This window comes from Rhincodon typus, chromosome 38 (genome assembly GCF_021869965.1).
Source record: "Rhincodon typus isolate 14 chromosome 38, sRhiTyp1.1, whole genome shotgun sequence".
In the NCBI taxonomy this organism is placed as follows: domain Eukaryota; kingdom Metazoa; phylum Chordata; class Chondrichthyes; order Orectolobiformes; family Rhincodontidae; genus Rhincodon; species Rhincodon typus.
The window spans coordinates 12,624,193-12,649,138 of record NC_063369.1 but is presented as its reverse complement, the minus strand read 5'-3'; the positions used below and the strand labels follow the sequence as shown (position 1 = coordinate 12,649,138).

General features: G+C 44.2%; 1 protein-coding gene across 1 annotated transcript in view; it reads right to left on the bottom strand.

Moving 5' to 3' along the window:
• Positions 1–1,353: 1,353 nt before the first annotated feature.
• The window catches only part of LOC109921003 (adhesion G protein-coupled receptor E1-like), a 70,474-nt gene continuing 46,881 nt past the window's right edge, over positions 1,354–24,946 (bottom strand). Inside the window, 12 exon segments of the mRNA XM_048617827.1 lie at positions 1,354–1,437; positions 4,035–4,121; positions 5,743–5,870; positions 5,873–5,900; positions 6,454–6,546; positions 7,919–7,979; positions 9,161–9,396; positions 12,361–12,552; positions 16,749–16,919; positions 18,297–18,499; positions 18,912–19,028; positions 21,783–21,960. Of these exon segments, the coding sequence (XP_048473784.1) occupies positions 1,423–1,437; positions 4,035–4,121; positions 5,743–5,870; positions 5,873–5,900; positions 6,454–6,546; positions 7,919–7,979; positions 9,161–9,396; positions 12,361–12,552; positions 16,749–16,919; positions 18,297–18,499; positions 18,912–19,028; positions 21,783–21,960 (1,509 nt within the window). The 3' untranslated portion in view covers positions 1,354–1,422.

The following is a 24,946-nucleotide window of genomic DNA, read 5'->3' as shown; positions in this document are numbered from 1 at the left end:
CTCTCCCTCCCAGATGTGTCACAGTGTTCAAAGCTCAGACTCTAGCTCATCAACTCTGAGCCGGAGTTCCTCAAGTAACCACCGCTTGCTACAGATGTGGTCACAATGGGGTCCACCAACTCCAACATCATACATTTACAACACATCACCTGGCCCAGCATCTCTATTTTAATTACTAAATATTTAGTTCTTAATTTGATTTTTAAAAGTTTCATACTGTTGTTTTAGCTGGTAACCTGTAAATTTTTCCCCAATTTACCTTCAATTTCAAATAACCTATCATAGAATTATTCAATTTACCATTCAATTTATCCTGTTTAAAAAAAAGTCATGATAAACTATAAACCAAACAAGGTAAAAAAAAAAGCACCTCATCCCCTCTGCACTGAATTCCCACGCTTTTTCCAAATGTCCTGAACTATATAGTCACGTGAGTTCCTTTATTGGTATTCCCAGGCCAATTTGCAAAGCCAGAGAATAAGAAAGAGAGTGAACTGACACCAATGAGTAAGGCAGTGATTTCACTGCAGGTTGAGTCTAACAACAGTCACGAAGTGTGACAGCAAACAGAATCTATTTTATGCAAACATTGCCTATCACCTCCATTGTAGTCAAATCTCATGGTTTCTCTATAGGTAGCATAAAATGAAATCTCATTTGCTCACAAATATTACTCAATACACCGAGAGGGATAATAACAGTTAAAAAACTTTATTCTATTAAAATACAATTGGTGAAGAATTGTAATCAACTATTAAACAATCTGGAAAATTCCATGAACATTTTCTTTTGTAAACATGGTTTCATAATAATTTTAAATCCTGTTAATCAACATTTCCACTTCAAACATGAATCTCAGAAAAACATGTTTGGTGTTAAACAAACCCAGAAAGCAGGGTGTGAGACCAGTATCTATAACACACCTTGTCATCATTCAGCTTGCAAAGGGACAATAGATCTAAAGCAAGCATGCTGAAAAACTAAATGTGGTTGCCATCAGCATTCAATACTTTCAATGTGTATATAAATGGGTGTCATATGTGTATCTGTTATGTCTATGTCTCTGATAGCTGTGTACGTGGTTTGTTATAGGTATGTGACTGTGTGTGTGTGTTGGTATCCTTTATGTATATATATGTCTGTACGATTGCACGTGTGTGTGTTTGTGTGTGTGTGTGTGTGTGTGTCTGTCTGTCTGTGGGATCTTGCCAGTGAAGCCCGCATCCCATGGGAGAATAAAGAAAAAGCAACAACTTGTGTGATGAAACAAAAAATGTTGTCTGGCAAAGCTGGAAAAGCCAACTAAATACAAATCCAACTTTCTAAACATTGTGCATGCTGTACTCACAGACAGACAGAGAGACACAGATACACAAACCACGGACATTCCCATCGCTGTCATCTCTCGAATCCTCAGAAGGGTTATGTTGTCTTAGTCTAGTTGAAAAAATAAACGAGGATCTCTCATTACTTGCCTTTGTCCAATTCGGAAGATCTTTAAGAGACACAATTGCCCTGAAACCGCTCGCATGGCAATGATGACTGATGCCCGGGCAATTGGTGCCCAATGATGCCTGCTGGGGGTGGAGGGTCAATGGGAGACGATAAAATGTAGGAGCAGAGGTAGGCCATTCAGCCCATTGAGGCATCTCAGCAGCAGAGATTGGGAGGGCACTGACAGTTTTTGGAATGGAGTGACAAAGCACATCTGCCCAGGCCCGTTGGAAACCTCTATACCATCCATGCTTCTCTCTAACTCCTCAGCAAGAGGTTTATTTTGCATTAACAGGTAGCCCTCTCCATTAGTGAGACGGAGAGGAAGGAGGTGTGATAAGGCATAAATACCCTTCTGGAGGAAGATAACACTCTCATTTACTGAGGGAACAGTCACCACTTTGAATCCAGGATACCCCAAGCTGGTGTAGGAGCAGCAGATCAAAGACTGAAGGCTCGACACTGCAGCGGAGGGAGAGGAGCAGAGTGTAAGAAAATCATGGAAAGAATTGAAAATGAGAGGGAGCTAGACAAATCCAGTCTTCGGGAATCACTCTCACCCCTCTCCACCTGCATTCCCAACCCCTCTCCCTCCAGGTCCCACCCTTCTCTTGCCCCTTCAGGAAACATTGCCATCCCAGGAGCAGCTGTAGGTTTTGAGCTGGGATTACACAGGAGTTTGGGGCAATTCCCAGGGGATTTTGTTCCTAGCTCGACAGGATCAGGCAATGGGTTAGCAGCATTCAGCTCATACTCTGTTGCATTTCATTCTCTCTCTATCTTGACTTCATCCGGTTTGGAGGAGAAAGTGCTGTCATGGCAATGAATGCCATTAGACCCAGAGACCCAGGCTAATTCTCCAGGGACAAGGGTTTCAATCCCACCATGGCATCTCTGAGAATGGGGCGTGAGGAACCAGGATATGCTGCTGTGGGCAGTGGGACGCAAAGTGAAAGCATGTCATTCTGAATCTGAGCATGGACATCACTTGATCATTCCACAAGAGAGGGTGGACAACCTTCACCTCACAGTCCTCCATTTGCACATATCCCCAGGAATACAGACACATCCTGAGCTCAGACAGAAGGTTGGGAACTCGGATTAAACAGTACGAGGTATTTGAGGTTTCTGCAAAGGTGCCATCCTGAAAAGACCACAGGCCAGTGCTTCCCACTAGCATCCTGTGGTGGGTGAGTGGGGTGTGGAGATGGGATGGTGGGCTGGTCCAAAATGCAATTCACTAACACACATTGTCATGGGCAAGATCAAATGAGGGATCAAACCCAAACCTATCCTCAACACTCCTGCAACATTGCATAACCAGATGAGCTCCCACAGACAAGATGTGTCATTATTGAACATTGTCACTTTGGGAGTGATGTCGCCTTAAGAGTTTGCCATGCAAAATGCGTCAAACAGTGGGATGTTGACACATGACCACAATTCTCAGGCTTTCTGCACTGTAGCATTTAAGACACAGGCTATGTTTTGGGATTACCCTCTGTTTTATATGTTAGTCTGGAAATCAGACTTAGAGATTTTCAACTAAACAGAATCCACTTAGCTCGCTTGTGTTACATTTACGAAACAAAAATATTACTCCAGTCATAAGCAATGTTGTTTTATGGGCTCAATACATGTTACTGTTGATATTGTTTGATGAATACAGATGCAAGATAAATGTTAGTTTCTCAGAGATTAAGGCTGCCTTATGAGGAAGGATTGAGCACATTGGACCTGCACAATTGGAGTTGAAAAGAACAATGTTTGTACTCTGATTAAAACATAAGGTTCTGAGGGAGTGTTGACAGGGTAAACACAGTGAAGATGTTTCCCCTCGTGGGATAATCTAAAATGAGACAGCAGAATTCAGAATAAAAGGTCTTCCATTTAAGACAGAGATGAGAAGCAGTTTTTTCTCTCAGATGGTCATTGCTGCTTGAAATTCCCTCCCCACAGGGGGCAGAGGAGGCTGGGCCATGGAATGCTTTCAAAGCTGGATTCGACTGATTTTTGATGGACAAAGGAGTCAGGGATTATGGGGGACAGGAGAGAAGTGGAATTCAGACCAGGATCAGAAGATGGAGAAGCCTATTACTGAACACTCTTTATGCTCATGTTGAAGACTGCAATGGTTTTATAACACGTTTTGACTAAACATATTATCTTGTGGTATTAACGTTTATCATAAAAATAATGTCTGCACTTAGGTTTCTGGCAGAAGCCACTTCATGCACGATAGTTAATTAAATATTGAATGAATATGTATTTATTCCATTTAGCAGGGAAAAAGCAGGAAATTATTTATACATTTTGTATGTTTCCTTTCATTCTGAAATTTTTTTGCAGGAATGAGTAGGTGGGATAGGATTGGTGGGTGGGGAGGGACAGAATATAGTATTGGGGGATGGGGAGCCTGGGGTCCCATGGGATCTTTCTGCCCTGCCTTACCTGTAGTATTCCACAGTCAGAAAGTTTGAGCACTGCTTATGAGCCAATATCATTTAATATCACTCACCTTTTGGCATCTCAATTCTTACCTCGAGAGAACTCATGTGAACATTTGAGGTGTTGCTGGTCAAGTGTGTGCTTGTCTTGATGAACCATTTCCGAACTTCATCCCTCACCTTCAACAAAATGTGGATAATTAAGTCAGTCACAAGAGATCAAGTTAAACCTATGGAGAACCCTGGTTGCACCCAGCTCACATGACTGTGAACATTTTTGGTCTCCATGTCATCAAAAGGACACACAAACCATGGTGAAGGGGAAAAGATAAAGATAGACTAAAATGGTATTAGAACTGAGGGGCTAAGCAGGAAATATTGATGAGGTTGGGTCTGGTTTCCCCAGAAAAATGAATGTTGAAGGGTGACTGTTGAATAAAGGGAATTGCACCTTTATTCTTGCAATAGCTACAGAGCATGTGTACGAGGAGCTGTGTTATAGTCATGTCAAGTCACATGGGACTGCAGCCTGACTGTAAAGTTCTGGAAGATTCCAGAAACGTGTGAGATAATACACCGGGGGAGAGCTAACAAGGCAAGCGATTATAAATAGTAGGACCCTGGAAAGTGCTGAAGATGAAAGGGAACAGAATCAGAAAATGTTGGAGAAACTCAACTACTCCAGCAGCATCTGTGGAGACAGAATCAGAGTTAATACTTCAATGCCCAGCCTGACTCTTCTTCAGAACTTCAGAGGATGAGAGAGACCTTGTTGTGGGTAAGCACAAATCTCTGAAGATAGCAGGGCAGGTAAATAAGGTGGTTAAGAAGCCATGTGGGATATATGCTTTTATTAGCCAAGACAGAATACAAGATCAAGGATGTTCAGTTGGAACTGTATAAAACACTGGTTAGATCATAAAGAGAGTATTGCATGTCATTCTGGTTTTCACATTGTAGGAAGGATGTGATTGCATTAAAGAGGGCTGGGAGGAGACTCACAAGGATGTTGCCTCAGCTGGAACATCTGAGCTTTGAGGAAAGACTGGAGAGGCTGGGATTCTTTTCCTTGGAGCAGCAAAGGTTGAGAGGGAACCTGATAGAGGTGCATCAGATTATGTGGGGTGTAGACAGGGTGGATAGGAAGGTGCTTCTTCCCATTAGTAGAGAGGTCAATTACCAGGGCGTGTAGATTTAAGGTTAAGAAGTAGCAGGCTAACAGGAGAGTTGAGGAGAAATGTTTTTTGCCCAGAGGGTGGTGGGAGTCTGGAAGTTACTGTCTGAATGAGTGGTTGAGTCAGAAACTCTTGCAACATTGAAGCAGTATTTCATATTCACTTGCATTACTGTAGCCACCATGGCACTGGACCAAGAGCTGGAAAATGGGATTAATGTAGTCAGAATGTTTGTGACTAGGAGGACACGATGGGGTGGATGACTCCTTCAGTGCTATAAGTCTCTTACGAGACTATGATCTATGATGAATAGGGTTGATGGAAAATAAATAGCAGTACAGACGAGCTGGGTTAAATGATCTCTATGTGCACTGAACTTTGTATTTAGTTCTACGTGACATGAAGGATCTTTGTGTCTTTTACTGAAATTAAATGGATTCAGGTTGCTAACTACTGTTAACTCTTCATCAGACTGTTGGCAGTGAGAGTTACTGGACAATCACTTTGCCACAAAGCTAATATCTGACCCACACCCAGTTCCACTGATAAACCTATTCTTTCCTGTTCGACAACAGCAGCGTTTGGAGAGCCTCCAGTTGCTCCACCTGTAATGAAGTCAGTCTTACCTGGCGACTGGAAACACAGTAGACCATGAAAATAAAGAGGCCCTGGAGAGTGTTGATGGTAGTGAATAGGTAGGAGAGGAAATTGTTGAAATTAAATATTCCAAAGATCCAAGTGAATCCCAGGACAACAACCTCACAGTTGCCTTAAGGGTCAGGGTCCTGTCCAAAAAGCACAAAATAAAAGAATATTCACGTTAATCCACCTCATCACAATTAAGAAAAAGGCACCGATTTGTATACTGCCATTCACTACCTCAGGATGTCCCAAAGGGCATAGCAGCCAGCGAAAAACATTTGCAATGTTGACAGTGTTGCAATGCAAGGAATGTGACAGCCGATTAGCATGCAGGAAACTCCTGCCAATAGTATTGTGATAATCTATGTCTGGTGTCGTTACCTGAGAAATAATTATTGGCCAGGACGTGAGGAAGATGTTTTTTTGTAATTGTGCGACGGGATCTTTTACATCCAGCTGAGACAGCAGATTGGGTTTCAGTTTGAAAGCTTCATCTGAAAGAGGGTACCTCTGACAGTGAAGCACTCCCCCTGTATGCATTGGGGTCTAACCCCAGCCCTGCACTATCCAGCTCTCAATATGAATGTAGAATGGACCATTGCAGGGTGATCTCATTTCAGCCGCTGCTACTGAGTGGGAGTGAATCACGCTGTGACCTGAAGGCAGTGGGCCATGAATTTTCTGCTGGATACTTAATTAGTGTCTTTAATCTTTGACACATTCACGTCACGTGTGGACAAATGAGGTCTCAGTAAACAAAGTGTCCAGACATACAACACCATATTCACCTGGAGAGGAAGAGAGACAAAGTTTGGGAAGCAAAGTCAGAATGATATTTTCAAAAGTCTCAGAGCTCAGAATGCTCTCTGTCTAACCATCCCAATTATTTTTCTTCCAATCTTTCTCCTTGCACTTAATGGTTGTTAGGTTTTGGGATGTGGGCACAGTTGGCCTGGCCAGCACTTGTTGCTCGTCCCTAATTGCCCTTAAGAAGGTGGTAGTGAGCTGTCTTCTTAATCTGCTGTCGTCCATGAGGTGAGTTAAACACCAGAGGTTAATGGTTGCTTAGACAGAGTCCAGCCAAATATCTTTTCAATTTAGTTTGCCTGGTACACTGATGACTCAAACCACACTGCTTACTTCATCCGTACACTAATGCCAATGAAGCAGAAGGTGATGGTATTATGGCGTTGCCACTCGATCTGTAATCCTGAGACCAAGAAAATGACTTGCAGATTTGGGGTCAAATCCCATCAAGGTAGATCGTGAATTCTGTTGATTGTGATTAAAAATGTCGTACCGTGTTGATTAAAATATCTACACAGAGTCAAGTTCTCATCCAATTATCCCTTAATTAGCACCCATTGTATTGTTGCCTTGAAGGACATTTTTTCCATTTGATACAATTGAATGCATGTTACAGTGGTTTAGCTCAGTTGGTTGGACAGCTGGTACAGAGTAACACCAACAGTGTGGGTTCAATTCCCACACCAGCTGAGGGTACTGTGAAGGTCTTGCCTTATCAACCTCTTTACCCCTCCTTCCCAGAGGTATGGTCATCCTCAGGTTATACATCATCCAGTCATCTCTCCTGATATGAGAGAGCAGTTCTATGGTCTGGTAAGACCATGATGACTTTACCTTTATAACTGAGTGTGTTCCTTAGACGGTTAAGAGTTAATATGACCAGCAGTACCTAGAGTCAAATGTAGGCCAGACTAGGTAAAGCTGGTAGATTTCCACTTTGATGGACATTCGTGAACAGGACAATACAATAGTTTTGTCATCATTATTACTGAGATCATGATTTCATTCCAGATTTACAAATTGGTTGAATTTTAAGTTCCCCCAATAGCCTTGGTGAGATTTGAACTTGAGTTCCTCTCACATTTTCTTTGCCCTATGGCTTTGCCTATGACTGACTCCTTTTCTATCTTCATTTGTCTAAAACTCCTCTCGTCTCTGCATCCTGTGCCTGTAAATTTAACCTGAATGCCTGATTTCTCTCTCTCTCTGTCTTTCCTTGTCTCTGTTTCTGTCTCTGTCTCTCTCTCTCTCTCTCTCTCCCTCTCTCCTGAACAAGGCCTCATGCCTGGAGGGGTCCCGTTTGGTTACTTTAGAGAGTGTTAGGGGGTGAGCAAACACCAGAAAGGCACGTACCACAATCACAAGGCAGACTGGCCCTTGGAAACTCCATCGAAAGCCCTACTCTAGCCAGCAGCTGTGAGAATCAAAGAATTAATTACTGTATGTCATCCAGCCATTGAAGTACCTTTGCAATGTTGTTATTATTGTCATGTAGCAAACACAGAAAGCAGTGCGTGCACAGCAAGCTCCCTCATGTGATAGTTGTGGTATAATGGGTTTACTGCATGATATGCAAATAAGCCAAAGTATACATCATGTCACATGATATCACCATGGTTTTGCTCTTGACTACAGCCCGGTGGCAGGATACAGTCCCCATTATTTGTTGTTACTTTCGGTTAGGTTCTTAAATATTAATCCCTTTCACCTGTCCTCAGTGGACACTGTAGGTATTTGTCAACACAGCAAGATCAAAAATATTATAAAGTAGGAACAGCCTACAATGTTACAACAATGAACAGGTATTGATTATTTAATGTTTTAATGAGATTGGTTTAGAGGATACCCCAGTTCTAGGACTTCAGGGGCACCTCTCCCAACCCGTTCTCCAGTGTCTCAGTAGGAGTCAATGAAAATAAAATCAAAGAGATGTGATGGGGCTGCTGACTTGTTTTATATTTATGACAGAAAGTTAGGGCCAACCTATCAACAGGGTCACTAGACAGTGAGGGGTAATGAGATTTCGATGCTGAAAATGCCACTCCCAAAAATCTGGCTGACAGTAAATTCAAAAGATTTGGAGTCAAAGCTATGACACGTCTGGAGCAGATGGGTCTTGGGAACCCCTGACACAGAGGTCAAAGGAAGGTTCTAGGACACAGTCCAGCAACTGGTGATGAGCAAATGAAGCCTTGTGATGTGAGAAAAAACATTTTCACACAGCATCTCATGCGCACAACATGCTTATACAGTGACACCGTGCACTTTAAGGTCAGGCTGCAATCCTAGGGGCACAGCCAATCGAGGAACCGATGATTTTTATTTGGATAATAATGGTGTGAACAAATATGGGAAAAAGGTAGGAGATTAGCTGCAGGTAAAAGAACTGGACTAGAGAATAGAGCCAGCCTAAATAACAGAACTGGTGTGGGCCTATGTGCTGAATGGCTTCCTTCTGCACTGTAGTCATTGTGTGATCTTATGAATTGGTTTTTGGGATGAGAAGGTTGTCCTATGATGAGGCTGAGTACGTTTTCTTTAAAAGGAATTCAAAGAAAATGCTAGTCTATGTCATCAAAACGTAAAATTACTCACTGTTCATCTGATCCATAGCCATAGGGATAGATTGCTGCTGATATAATTACAATCAGCGCAGAGACAGCGTAGCCAGAAGGATACAGGTACCTCCGTCTGATGATATATGTGTGAGTAAACTTTGTGACTGTGAGGTGTCTGCACACAATGAAGATCTGCAAAGCATCCAGGAACATCCAGGCAAAGACAGTTAGAAAGAAGTAATGGAGGCACCCCGCAACCAGGGCACAAACCACCTGGAGGGAAGATCAGAATAAGTGGTTAGGTTCAGCAGTGAGTAAAAACACACAGCGACAAAGGCAGATAGAGAGAAACACAGGCAGACACACAAACACGGTAAACACAAAGGCAAACACTGAAGACAGACGTAACACACAGATACAGAGAGACACACAGAAAGAAACATGTCCAGAAAGACACACAGAGATCACATAGACAGATACACAGGCAGACTCACTCAGAAACAAATACACAAACAAAGAGACACACAGGCAGAGAAAGGCACATAGACAGAGACACACATAGATAACACCCACAGAGAGACACAGTGATAAACACACAGATAATAAATTCTGAGAAACACAGAGATAAAGACACAGACGTGGGTACAGACACAAATACAGACAGTTGTAGATATAGGCAGAGACAGGCACAAGCAGAGGCAGAGAGACGAATACATAATACACACAGTCACAGCCAGAAGCAGGTGGACAAAAATGGGTAGAGACACAGAGAGAAACAGGGTAATACATGAGGGTTTTGTGAAATCTCTCACTCCATGATTTGATGTGTAATTTAGATTTATGTCTGTGGACTTTACAGATCATAGGACTTTTAGCAGGGCCCTGACAACAGACAGAGGAAGATGGAGTAATCTTCATGGGAAGCTACATTGGTGAGCGGTAGGTGCTCTCCTGAGGCGAGATAGAAGCTTAAACAGTGAAGGATATAGACAGGCTGATCAGAGATAGTAGGAACTGCAGATGCTGGAGAATCTGAGATAACAAGGTGACCCTCCCCCATTTCTGAAGAAGGGTCTAGGCCCAAAACGTCAGCTTTCCTGCTCCTCTGATGCTGCTTGGCCTGCTGTGTTCATCCAGCTCTACACCTTGTTATTTTAGACAGGCTGATCAGATGGATTGATCAGTGGCAAATGGAATTCAATCTGGATAAATGTGAGATGATGCACTTGGACAGGACAAACAAGGCAAGGGAATACATGATGAATGGTAGGTGAAGCACTGAGGCTCAGAGAGACCTTGGTTAGCATGTCCACCAATCCCTTATGTTATCAGGACCGGTAGATAAAATTGATTAAGAAGGCTAAAGGATACTTGCCTTTCGTAGTCAAGACACAGAATTTTAGAGCAGGGAGATTATGCTGGAACTGTACAAACTTTGGTTAGGCCACAGCTAAATTATTGTGTGCAGTTCTGTAATCCGCATTACAAGAAGGATATGATAACATTGGGGAGGGTGCAGAGGAGATTTACCAGGATGTTGCCTGGACTGGAGAGTTTCAGTTATGAATAAACATCAGACAAACTGCACTTATTTTCCTTGGAGCAGAGGAGACTGAGAAGGGACCTCATTGCTATGTTTAAAATTATAAAGACAGAGATACCATAGACAGGAAGAAACTGTTCACCTTGAGGGATGGATCAATGACCAGGACACAAAGATTTAAGATAAAGGCCAGGAGGTATGGAGGAGATGTGAGGAAAACTTTTTCACCCAGAGGGTGGTGGGAATCTGGAAATCACTGTCTGTGATGATGGGAGAGGCAGAAAGCATCACAACCTTCAAGAAGTATTTAGATGTGTACTCATGATGCCAAGGCACACAAGGCTATGGACCAAGGGGTGGAAAATGAGATTAGAATCATTAGGTGGTTGTTATCACTGCAATGGGCCGAAACACATTTTTGCGGTGCAGATCTCTGTGACTGTAACTGCGTTATTCTATATCTTATTGCACATCTTGACAATGACAGCAAATGGAATTCCGTTCACAATCCCATCCTGGGTTGCGAGGATAGAGACTGAGATCTGAGTGGGGCTGGGAAGGACTTAGGACTGGGCTCCACTTCCAGAACCTCATCAAAACCAATTCTGGAGTTGCTGTGGAATAGATATAGAGACGATGGATGAGCTGGCACTGAGGTCCCTCCCATGGAGACTCCTCTGTGGTCCCCATTCATTGTGACATACAGGATCAGTGCCAAAACTGATGAAGCAACTGAATAGCCAATCCTCAGGGTACTTCTCTGTTCCTTCAAATGTCCCACTTCCACCTGGTAAGGAAGGACTGGCGGAAATCTTGGACTGGGCCGTGGATGAGCACTTTCTTGGCCAACAGGAATCCCCCTGGGAGCCCACCACCGATATTAAATGAAATAAAATGCCACATTCCCCAGCACCTCTGTCTAAAATTATCAGCAAGGGCAGGGCACCGGGGCAACCCTTCTCTTTCCTCACAAGTTTTGTTCTTTCACACAGCAGGGGAGGGAAGGTTAGAGGGAATGTTAGTCCAGTCCTTCTGTAGGACTCTCCAAACCTGTGGCTGCGACCATCTCGAAGTGCAAGGGCAGCAGATACAAAGGAACATCACCACCTGCAAGGTCTCCTCCGAGCCCCATTCCATCCTGACTTAGAAAATATCATCTTTTCCTCACTGATGCTCAGTCTAAATCCTCCCTAACAGTATTGTGTGTGTGTGTGTGTCTGTGTGTGTGCGTGTGTGTGTCTGTGTGTGTGCGTGTGTGTGTCTGTGTGTGTGTGTGCATGTGTGTGTGTTCCTACACCACACTAACCGCGGCAGCTCCAGAAGCTAGCTCACCACCACCTTCTCCAGGGCAACTAGGGATGGTGATATCCTATGATCGAATGACAGAAAGAGAGGATCAAGTGTCAAGACCAGAATAAGGAAGTTAAGAATGAGTTTGGCCAGACTGAGAGCGGTTCATTTGAAAAATAATTGGCATACAAAAACCTACATTTGAGACTAAGGCAAAATAAAGTTAATTTTTCTGTTCAATCTGGGCATTAGTTGTCTGAGGATCTTTGGTGAATTTCTGGATAGTGCAGGGTATGGTAGACAGCTCAGGGAGAAAGCAGAGGGCAAGGGTCCTGTGGCGTGGATGAGTAACCCGGGTTCAGTTGCCTATCTTAGAGAGGTGGTACACGGGCCAGCTTTCTCACCTTGTTTGTCACATGGATTCCTGTCAGGAAGATGAGCTGTGCCAGGAAGAGGTTGATGCTCAGGTGCTTGTACACAATGATACTGGCCTTTTGGATGGAGCGGCACTTTGTGAACACAACGATGGAGGCGGCGAGGCACAGCAGGGATATTGTGAGCCCGACTGTGCTGATCAGCAGCAAGGACCAGCCTTCCTGCAGCATTGACAAAGAGCGAATCACATGCTGGGGCACAGCTGTTTGGATGCTCTCACAGAATTACATTGGGTGTACAGCACAGTAACAGGCCATTCAGACAATCTGGCCTGTACCAATGTTTATGCTCCATACAAGCCTATCCCCTGTGTTTTGACATCTCATTATATCAACATGAGAACCTTCTATTCCTTTCTCCCTCATGTGTCTATCTGGCTCTCCTGAAAATGCATGAACACTATTCACTTCAGTCATTTTGCTTCATAGTGAGGTCTATACTCGAAATATTCTCATAAAGAAGTTTGTCCTGAATTTCCTCCCTTCTCAGCTTTGCTCAGGGGATCACTAACATGCCCACCCTATGTTGTTCACCCAATGCTGCCCACCCATAATTGCCCTTGAGAGGCAGTGAAGAGAGTCTGGAGTCACAGGCTGAGTAAGGATGGCAGATTTCTTCCCCAAAGGACAAGAGTGAACTAGATGTTTTTTTCCCAGCAATCAATGATGCTGGTCACCTTCACTGAGACTAGTTTTCAATTCTAGATTTTAATAATTATGTTCAAATTCCATCAGTGGGATTTAAACCCACAAAAACAGAACATTAGCCTGGGCCTCTGGATAATGAATCCATTCACATGACCACAAATATAAAGTACTTGAGTCGTCATAGTCCACCCAGAGCATAGGGCTGCTTCACATTAGAGAGACAGAGACGACGGATGGTGGTTTCACCTGAGTGTTAACACACCTCATGTAAGGAGAAAGTGTGTGAAAGGGAGTTGTCCATGGTAACCTCAGCCAGTGCAGGAATTGAACCCGCACTGTTGGTGTCACTCTGCATCACAAACCAACTGTCCAAGGTAACTGACCCTACACCACAAGTAAACAAGACGTATGCAGACATGAATTAGGAACAGGAGTGGACCATTTGTCCCCTGAAATTTGTTTTGTTATTTAATACGATCATGGCAGATCTGATTGTAACCTGAACTCCACATTCTGATGACCTTTCACCTCCTATTTTATCAAGAATCTATCCACCTTTGCCTTAAAAATATTTAAAATCTTTTCTTCCACACACTTTTCTTGGAAGAGGCTTGAGGGCCTCTGATTCAAAAGCCTTGGGCAGCATGGTGGCACAGTGGTTAGCAGCACCATGGACCTGTGTTCAATGCCAGCCTCGGGTGACTGTGTGGGTTTCTGCTGGGTGCTCGTTTCCTTCCACAGCCAAATCATGCGTAGGTTGGGCGAATTGGCCATGCTAAATTGCCCCGTCCAGGGATGTCTGAACTAAGTGGATTAGCCACGGTGAATGCAGAGTGAGTGGAGGATTAGTGGAGACTTGATAGCTGAACGGCACTTTTTCTGCAATGGAGGGATTCTAGTTTATGACTTTGCTTTTATCTCTGACTTAAATGGGCAACTCCTTATTTTTAAGCAGTGTTCCTGAGTTTTAGATACAAGCAGGGCAACCTCTCCACATCATCCTGTCAAGAGCCCTCAGGATCTGAAATGTTTCAATCAGGACACCTCTTACTTCTCCAAACTCCAGCTGATAAAAGCCTCAACCTTCCAACATTTCCTCCTGAGACAATCCATCTATTCCCGCTCTTAGTCTGGTAAAATAAAACAAGGAATTGCAGAACTGGAGATCTGAAACAAAAAAAACAGAAACTGCTGGAGAAACTCAACAGGTCTGACGGCATCTGTGGAGTGAAAAACAAAATCAATGTTTCAAGTCCAGTGACTTGCCACCCCGTAAACCTTCTTTGAACTGATTCAGTCACATTTACTTCCTTCCTTAAATAAGGAGACCAATACTGTCCACAATACTCCAGATATAATCTCATTGGTGCCTTAACTAACTGAAACATAATTTCCATACCTTTGTATTTAATTCCCCTTACAATAAATAATAACATTCTAATATTTTCCTTAATACTAGCTGTAGCTACATAATAGTCTTTTGTGATTCACATACTACAGATGCACAAGTCCCTTTACATCTCAGAGGTACACAACCTCTCACAATTTGAATAATATGCTTCTTTATAGTTCTTCCTGACAGAATAGGCAATTTCACATTTTCCTACATTATACTCTATTTGCAAGATCCTCATCCACTCACTTCATTTATGTATGTTTAGAGCTCCTACGTGTCCTCAATTCAACTTACACTTCTCCCTATTTTTGTGCTATTGACAAATTTAGCTACCCCATATCTTCAACCTTTTCATCCAAGTCATTGATATAAATTATTAAAAATTGAGGTGCCAGCACTGATCCCTGTGGTACACTGCACATGACACATTATGTTAACTCCTGTTAGCCAGTCAATCTTCTTTCCATGCCAATATATTAACCCCTACACCATGAAAGTTCATTTGCTGCAATAATCTTTGAAGTGGCACCTTATCAAATGCCTTCTGGAAATCTAAATAATTGGCATCCACCACTTTACCCACAACATGTGTTACTCCTTCAAAGAATTCCAATAAATTAATTAGGCATGATTTCCTTTTCACAAAACCATGTTGACTCTTGCCTGATTACCTTGAATATTTCTGAGTTTTGCTCTAGAGTCTTTTATAATAATTTCTAATAACGTTCCTCTGCCAGATGTTAAAATAACTGGCTGTTGTTTTCCTGCTTTCTGCCTCCCTCCTTTTTTGAACAATGGTATTACATTCATTGTTCTAAAGAGGATAAAAATTTAACTGTTTCTCTCTCCATAAATGCTGCCAGACCTGCTGAGTTTCTCCAGCATTCTCTGTGTTTGTTCCAGATTTCCATCATCAGTGTTTTGATTTTACTTGAGTTACATTCAGTATCTTCCATTCGAATGTACCCTTCCCCAAATGTACAACAGTTTGAATATTAGAACCAATCCATCAGATATCTCACTAACCACTTTTTAAGGCCATTACAGCTCCTCCTATTGAATGTAAGTATAAAACAATATCATATTTATTGACCCTCAGGTTGATCTCTGCCACATGATTTGTTCCAGGGACTGTGACAGATTGAGTGGCACTGTGAGCTGCAGCTAATACTATTCAGGGTATTAATTTCAGGGGTTCACAGGTTCAATTGCCAGAACAGCTGAGATCATCATGAAAACCCTGCCTCTTTAAGCTCACTCCCTGTCCGGGGCATGGTCATCCCCAGGTTAAAGTCACTGCCAGTCATCTGTTTTAAATGAGCCCAGGCTCCTCTGGCAATTGTCACTCGTGTAAAACAGTGATAGCCTGTTCTGAAAGAGTCATAGTGGACTCAAAATGTTAACTCTCTTTCTCTCTCCCTCTCGGCTTTGACATTGCCAAACCTGCTGAGCTTTCCCATCACTCTGTTTGGATTTCAGATATCTAGCATCTACTGTATTTTAATTAATCTGTTTAGAGGTGTTATTATACACTTCTGGGGTCGGTGACACTTGAAGCTAGGTCTCTTGGCTCAGGGATCGGGCCACTACCACTGTGTCACAACCTGTTTCACACTTTGTTTATCTTTTAACTTTCATTGATTCCAGTAATGATCAGGGATGTTGCTTCTCGGACAAACATTGTTGTTGGGACAACTCCACTATTTTCCTTCAAAATAACACCATGTGATCTTTAACATCTGGCTTCATTGTTCTGTTTGTTGTCAAAGGGTCATTTTTTCGGGTCACTCCCTGGGATCATTACCTTAGGTAGCTCCTGGGTTTTTCTACATGCCCACCCACTGGGGTAATTTTCTGTGTCAATCTCTGTGGTCACTCCTGGGGTGACCTCTGGAGTCTCCGAGGTCATGATAGCATCTGTCTCTGGGGTCACTGGGGGTCTCAGTGGACACTCTTTTGGGTCACAGTCTGGGTCATTTTCTGGGGTCACAGTCTGGGTCACTCTCTTGGGCCATAATCTGGGTCATTCTGTGGTCACTCTCTGAATTCACAGACCGGCTCACCATGTGGTGTTTCAGGAGTCTGTCAGCTCATTCTCTAGATCACTCAGTAGTTGCTAATGGAGTTACTTTCCTGCTATCTATCACCCTTGGGTGTTATTCTGACTCTCCAGTTTCCTCTAATCTCATTCTTGTGTGTCTGATTCCTGACCGTTTAATTCTCTCAATCTCTGGTTTCTGACTGCTGCACTTTTCTGTTTCCTCTGTCTCTGGGTTTACTTCCCACTTTGACCGGAGTTTGAATGATGTTTTACCTCAATCTCAATCGGAGACATTAAAATAGCAAAGCTCGTCAGATGGTTACATTGGCACATTATGTAGCTTTCATTGGACCAAATCAGGAAGCAGCTCTCAGGGGACCAGAAACTTCCCCCGTCTGTTATCTTCCAATAAACGCATTTGGCCTTCTCATGATCTTTGGTATTCTGCATGAAGGAACAAACCTTGTTAAACAGCAAGTAACGTTTGCACCACACAAATGCCAGTCTAAGACCATCGCCAATAAGAGACAATCTAACCACCACCCCTTGTTATTCAAAGATGTTACCTTCACTGAATCCCCCACTATCAATATCTAGGGTTCATCATTGACCAGAAACTCAACTGGACTTGCTACATAAACACAGTGGCTACAAGAGCAGGTCAGAGGCTAGGAATACTGCGGCCAGTAACACACCTCCTGACACCCCAAAGCCTGCCCACCATCTACAAAGCACAAGTCAGGAGTGTGATGGAATACTCCCCAGTTGCCTGAATGAGTGCAGCCCCAACAACACTCAAGAAGCTTGACACCATCCAGGACAAAACAGGTGCTTTATTGGTACCACATCCATAAACACCCACTCTCTCCATTGCCAATGCTCAGTAGCAGCAGTGTGTACTATCTACAAGATGCACTGTAGAAATTCACCAAAGATCTTCAGACAGCACCTTTCAAACCCACAACCACTTCCATCTAGATGTTCAAAGGCAGCAGATACATGGGAACACCACCCCCTGCAAGATCCCCTCCGAGCCAATCCTCATCCTGACTTGGAAATACATCGCCTTCACTGTCGCTGGGTCAAAAACTTGGAATTCTGTCGCTAATGGCATTGTGGGTCAACCTACAGCAGGTGGACTGTAGCTGTTCAAGAAAGCGGCTCACCAACAGTTTCTCAAGGGCAGCTAGGGTTGGGTAAGAAATTCTGGCCAGCCAGCGATGCCCACGTCCCACAAATGATTAGATTAAAAAAAAGCCTGCACCTGCCAAAGATTTAAATATTCCCACCTTTCTGAACCCCGCCAGTACAGAACAATCAGACAATGAGAATGTAGTAACCTCCTCGGGAAGGGGACTTAAGGTTCAAGAACAAATTTCACACTATTATGGAAGCAACATTTGCAAAATCTCCCTCTACACTGTCTCCATCAAAGACTTGAGGATAGGTATAGCATGGGATTAGATACTGAGTAAAACTTCATCCACTTCATCAAATACTCCCAGGACAGGTACAACACAGGGTTAGATATGGAGTAAACTCTCTCCCCAGTGTCCCCTTTAAACACTCACAGAAAAGGAGCAGCGCGGGGTTAGATACAGAGTAAACCTCCCTCTACACTATCCCTAACAAGCACTCCCAGGTCAGGGACAGCATGTGGTTGGACACAGAGCTAAACTTCTCTACACTGGCACAGCAAACACTTCCACAACAGCACGGGGTTGGATACAGAGTAAAACAACTCTTTATGCTGTCCAATCCTTCATCTTGGACTACTACAGTTCCTGTTGCATGAAAAGCCTCAAAGTCTCCCTTATAAACCTTGTTGAGTTTCAGTGTAAGATTGACCATTTCTTTCAGTTCACGACTGACTGCTTTGTTACTGATTCTGGCTGTTACCACTTTGGAGTTTAACCAGCCTGCTCCTTCAGTTGTCTCCAATTGCTTGACCCCATCTTTCCGGATCTTGCTGTTCAAAATGGATTCCATGTCGCTGAATACAAAGAAGCAGACTGCAGCAAAGTCTGGTGGAGCAAAAGGGTTTGGACTTCGCTGAGTGTCATCTGAAATAATTTGGCAACAGTGATCTAGCTATAAGTCCAATTCTACAGATTATAGTATCCATTCCAATTGTAGACTGGTTTCAAATATTAAAGAAAGCCAATTTTTAAACTTCGCAAATAAAAGTATAAGTTGCTTAGCTGCACAGAAGCTGAGAAAAGGAGAAATGTTCAAAGCTTTCCGCCTTGCACTCATCAGGACAGAATTGAAAGAATACCAAATCTCAGAGGAAATAACTGTTTGTATTGCATGAGAAGAGGTGGTAACGTTTGTACCAGATTTGACTTATAGCCACAAAAGGTCACAAGCATATTTCTGAAGTATAGTCATTAGAATCACAGCAACCAATACATGCAAAAGAAACTAAATGTTTACCAGAGTTCTTTGCTCCCATGACCGTTCTCCAGTTTATCTCCATGGTGTTATTCCAGATCTCAATTTTTACCAAGTCGTCTGGCAAACTTTGATTACCAGATACCTGGATCTGGGCAGCTAAAAGTAAAGGTAAGGCTCTGTGAAGAATGCAGTGCCTATTGAAATTGCCTTGCCTCTTTCTCTCTCACAGGTTTACTTGTCTAGGATGTTACTCGATAATTCATTCTGAGCCTACCTAGATACTCAGAGCATCCCTGGCTTGCCTTTCTGCACTTTGCCCACTCAGCCTGAGACATCAGGCTCATTACTTCTGAAGAAGACTCATATGGGATTCGAAGTACAAACTCTTTTTCACTTCACAGAATGCTACCAAACTCTACTGAGTTTCCCCAGCACTGTCTGTTTGTTGTCAAACACATTCCTTTGATTGCATGGAATGAGTCCCTGTGCATGAACGTATGTTGTTTCTCGCGAGTGTAAATGAGCCATGTTGCAAGCTTAACTGACTCTCTTACAATGGTTGTTAACATTGTCATGAGCACACTCAGGACATTCCTCCCAGCAGACAACTGAACAATGTTATGCATGAATTTCAGTGTCAGTGCAGAACCTGGTATGTAGCCTATACATGTCAGTAAGTAGCTAATTGTATCAAACAGGATGTTCCTTCTGTTGATGATAACAGGCCAAATAGAGACACCATACAACTAGCCTGCATTTTCAAAACCCCAAAAAAACCCATCTACTATACAATGTGATTGTGCAATTGGGCAGCAGTTGCTTAACAATCCTGAGGAATCTCAATTTCATGTCTGATGTGAAAGACATCAGTCCCTCTGGCAGTGTACACTCCATTGGAACTGCTGTGGGATCATCTGCCTCGATCCTGAGCACGAAGCCTCTGGAATCAGACATGAGCTCCCAATCTTCTGACTGAAGGCATTAAAATAACCCAGAGGCCCAGAGGAGACAGCGTAAACACTGAGTCACAGCACAGTACAGCACAAGGGGTAGAAACCTGCTCTCAGTCAATATTCACACACAATTGCTTTCCAACAACTGATACTTTTGAATTTAGGAGGATGAGGGAAGGTCTCACTGAAACTTACAGAATACTGAAAGATATTTCCACCAGGAAGAGATACTAGGACCCAAGGGCACAGGGATGACGTTTTAGAGCTGAGATGAGGGGCAGTTTCCTCAGCCAGAGGATGGTGAATTTCCAGAACTCACTGTCACAGAAGGTTGCAGAGATTAAGTCATTGAGTGTCTTTAAGTCAGAGGTAGATAGATTCTTGAATAGTAAGGGAATCAAAGGTTATGGGGAGAAGGCAGGAATGGCCTAAATCTGCTCCTATACCTTACGGTGATATGTACAGAAGCAGGAACCCAGACTAGTATCGATTAGCTTATCCCTGTTTCTGTGGAAATGTGATAATCGAATATGATCTAGGAACTTCTTCAGCTCTGTGACACAGCATCATTGACAATAACGTTTCTTCATATTCCTCAAAGTAACTCTACGAAATATTGTTTGAAAATTTTCATCAGAAGTCACCGTTTTAACTAAACACTTCTGCAAGTAAAGTGCCAATTGGATCAGTAAGTGCAGACCATAAAACTGGAAATAAATCTTGCCTTTGATCAACAAACATTGAAACATAGAAACAGAGAAGATAGGAGCAGGAGGAGGCCAGTCAGCCCTTCAAGTCTGCTCCACCATTCATCACAATCATGGCTGATAGCCAAATCAACTTGATAGCCTAATCCCGCTTTTACCTCATTACATTTGATCTCATTCGCCCCAAATGCTATATCTAGTCACCTCTTGAATACATTCAATATTTTGACATCAACTACTTCTTGTGGTAATGAATTCCATAGACTCCATAGAAATATCTCGTCATCTCCATCCTAAATGGTTTACCCCGAATCTTCAGGCTGTGACCCCTGGTTCTTGACACACCCACCATCGGGAACATCCTCCCTGCATCTACCCTGTCTAGTCCTGATAGAATTTTATAAGGCTCTATGAGGTGCCCCCTCATTCATCTGAACTCCAGCAAAAACAATCCTGACCTAGTCAATCTCTCCTGATACGTCAGACCTGCCATCCCCAGAATCAGCCTGGTAAACCTTCGCTGCACTCACTTGAGAGCAAGAGCATCCTTCCTCAGAAAAGGAGACCAAAACTGCACACAATATTCCAGATGTGGTCTCACCAAGGCCCTGTATAACTGCAACAACACATCCCTGCTCCTGTACTCAAAACCTCTTGCAATGAAGGCCAGCATAACTTTGCCTTCTTTACCGCTTGCTCCACCTGCATGCTTACCTTCAGCGACTGGTGCAGAAGGACACCAGGTCCTGCTGCACACTTCCCTCTCCTAATTTATAGCCATTGTGGTAGTAATCAGCCTTCTTGTTTTGGCTTCCAAAGTGAATAACCTCATATTTATCCAAATTATACTGCATCTGCGATTGATTTGCCCACTCACCCAGCTTTGCGCAGATCATGCTGAAGGATCTCTGCATCCTTGTCACAGTTCACCCTCCCACCCAATTTGGTATCACTTGCAAACTTTGAGATGTTACATTTTGTTTCCTAATCCAAATCATTGATATATATTGTGAATAGCTGGGGTCTCAGCACCGATCCCTATGGCACCCCACTACTTACTGCCTGCCAATTTGAAAAGGACCCATTAATTCCTACTCTTCATTTCCTCACTGCCAACCAGCTTCCTATCCATCTCAATTCACTTCCCCCAATCCCATGCGCCTTAATCTTGCACAAAATTCTCTGAAAAGACACCCTCTGTGTCCACTCGATGTCCAGAATGTTAGCATTTGTACTGAGTAATATTTTACCGAAAGAGTCTTCTGAGATTGACTTTGTTCCTCCACTGGGCAAAGTCAAAGCAATAGCCATTGCCGTATTCTCCAAAAGATCCAAGATGGTCGTTGTTACGTTTAACTGCTGACTGGTCGTCATGTTCTGCAGCCATGAACTCCTAATAAGCAGACCATTTGTAAAGTTTGTGACAGCCTAAGAATAGAAAAAGAAATGACTTCTTGAAGTAACAAGGTGGAGAGCTGAATGAACACAGCAGGCCAAGCAGCATCAGAGGAGCAGGAAAGCTGATGTTTCTGAAGAAGGGTCTAGGCCCAAAATGTCAGCTCCTCTGATGCTGCTTGGCCTGCTGTGTTCATCCAGCTCTACAGCTTGTTATCTCTTGTTTCGGGCCTAGACCCTTCTTCAGAAATGGGGGAGGGAAAGAGGGGGAGGCAGATAGAAGATGGATAAAGGAGAAGATAGGTGGAGAGGAGACAGGCAGGTCAAAGAAGCAGGGTTGGAGCCAGTAAAGGTGAGTGTAGATGGGGAGTTAGGGAGAGGATAGGTCAGTCTAGGGAGGACGGACAGGTCAAGGAGGCGGGATGAGGCTAGTAGGTAGGAGATAGGGGTGGAGATTGAGGTGGGAGGAATGGTTAGGGAGGTGGGGTCGAGCCGGGCTGGTTTTGGGGTGCGGTCGGGGGAGGGGAGATTTTGAAGCTTGTGAAGTCCACATTGATACCATTGGGCTGCAGGGTTCCCAAGCTAAATATGAGATGCTGTTCCTGCAACCTTCGGGTGGCATCGTTGTGGCACTGCAGGAGGCCCAGGATGGACATGTTGTCCAAAGAGTGTGTGGGTGAGTTGAAATGGTTCGCGCCTGGGAGGTGCAGTCATTTGTAGCGAACCGAGCGTAGGTGTTCCGCAAAGTGGTCCCCAAGCCTCTGCTTGGTTTCCCCGATGCATAGAAGGCCACATCGGGAACAGCGGATACAGTATACCACATTAGCAGATGTGCAGATGAACATCTGTTTGATGTGGAAGGTCTTCTTGGGGCCTGGGATGGGGGTGAGGGGGGAGGTGTAGGGGCAGGTGTAGCACTTCCTGTGGTTGCAGGGAGGGGTGCCGGGGGTGTTGGGGCTGGTGGGGAGTGTGGAGCGGACAAGGGAGTCACGGAGAGAGTGGTTCCTCCGGAAAGTAGATAAAGGTGCGGAGGGAAAAATGTCTTTGGTAGTGGGGTCAGATTGCAGATGGTGGAAGTGCCGGAAGACACCTCTCTCTCCTTCCTGGACCTCTCTGTTTCCATCTCTGGCAACCACCTGGAAACCGATATCCATTTCAAGCCTACCGACTCCCACAGCTACCTAGAATACACCTCCTCCCACCCACCTTCCTGCAAAAATGCCATTCCCTATTCCCAATTCCTTTGCCTCCGCCGCATCTGCTTCCGAGATGAGGCATCCCACTCCCGGACATCCCAGATGTCCTTGTTTTTCAAGGACTGCAACTTCCCCATCACAGTGGTCGAAAACGCCCTCGACCGTGTCTCTCGCATTTCCCGCAACTCATCCCTCACACCCCCTCCCCGCAATAACAACCAAAACAGAATTCTCCTCGTCCTCACGTACCACCCCACCAACCTCTGGATCCAACGCATCATCTTCCGGCACTTCCGCCATCCGCCATCTGCAATCTGACCCCACTACCAAAGACATTTTTCCCTCCGCACCCTTATCTAATTTCCGGAGGGACCACTCTCTCCGTGACTCCCTTGTCCGCTCCACACTCCCCACCAGCCCCAACACCCCCGGCACCCCTCCCTGCAACCACAGGAAGTGCTACACCTGCCCCTACACCTCCCCCCTCACCCCCATCCCAGGCCCCAAGAAGACCTTCCACATCAAACAGATGTTCATCTGCATATCTGCTAATGTGGTATACTGTATCCGCTGTTCCCGATGTGGCCTCCTTTGCATCAGGGAAACCAAGTGGAGGCTTGGGGACCGCTTTGCGGAACACCTACGCTCGGTTCGCACTAAACAACTGCACCTCCCAGTCGTGAACCATTTCAACTCACCCTCACACTCTTTGGACCACATGTCCATTCTGGGCCTCCTGCAGTGCCACAACGATGCCACCCGAAGGTTGCAGGAACAGCATCTCATATTTAGCTTGGGAACCCTGCAGCCCAATGGTATCAATGTGGACTTCACAAGCTTCAAAATCTCCCCTCCCCTGACTGCATCCCAAAACCAGCCCAGCTCGTCCCCGCCTCCCTAACCTGTCCTTCCTCCCATCTATCCACACCTCCCACCTCAAGCCCCACCCCCATCTCCTACCTACTAACCTCATCCCGCCCCCTTGACCTGTCCGTCCTCCCTGGACTGACCTATCCCCTCCCTAACTCCCCATCTACACTCACCTTTACTGGCTCCATCCCTGCCTCTTTGACCTGTCTGTCTCCTCTCCACCTATCTTCTCCTCTATCCATCTTCTATCCGCCTCTCCCTCTCTCCCTATTTATTTCAGAACCCCCTTCCCCTCCCCCATTTCTGAAGAAGGGTCTAGATCCGAAACGTCAGCTTTCCTGTTCCTCTGATGCTGCTTGGCCTGCTGTGTTCATTCAGCTCTACACCTTGTTATCTCAGATTCTCCAGCATCGGTAGTTCCTACTAACTGTGTAACGACTTCTTGAAGTAATGGGCTTGTTTTATTTTCCTTCTTATATTCATTTTCTCTTATTCCTTTTCTCTCTGAACCACCTTGTCCTCTTTCGTCCTCAAATTTTTGTTTTCTCACCTCCTTTTTCCATACCCTTTTCACTGTTATTGTCTTGGGATCTTCCTTTCTGCCTCCCTTATTCCCCCTTCCCTGTTGCCACCCTCCACCCCCTCTACCTGTGAGTACTAATTATCTGCCTCAATAAATGAGGTTAATGCCCCTCTGTCTTACTATTTGTTGTAACATACCACAACAGCAGTGAACTGCAATTCACAAAAAGAAACTTTGAAATAAAAGGAACAGCCAAAACAAGAGTTTTCACAGAATCACAGAATCACAGAATTGTAATGGTGCCAAAGGAGGCCACTCAGCCCATTGTGCCTGCACTGGTTCTGTGCCCAGGTGCCAATCTCCTGCCTTGTCCTCATTGCAAATTACCAGCATTTGTTGCCTTTGAACTGAGTGGCTTCCCAAGTCTGTT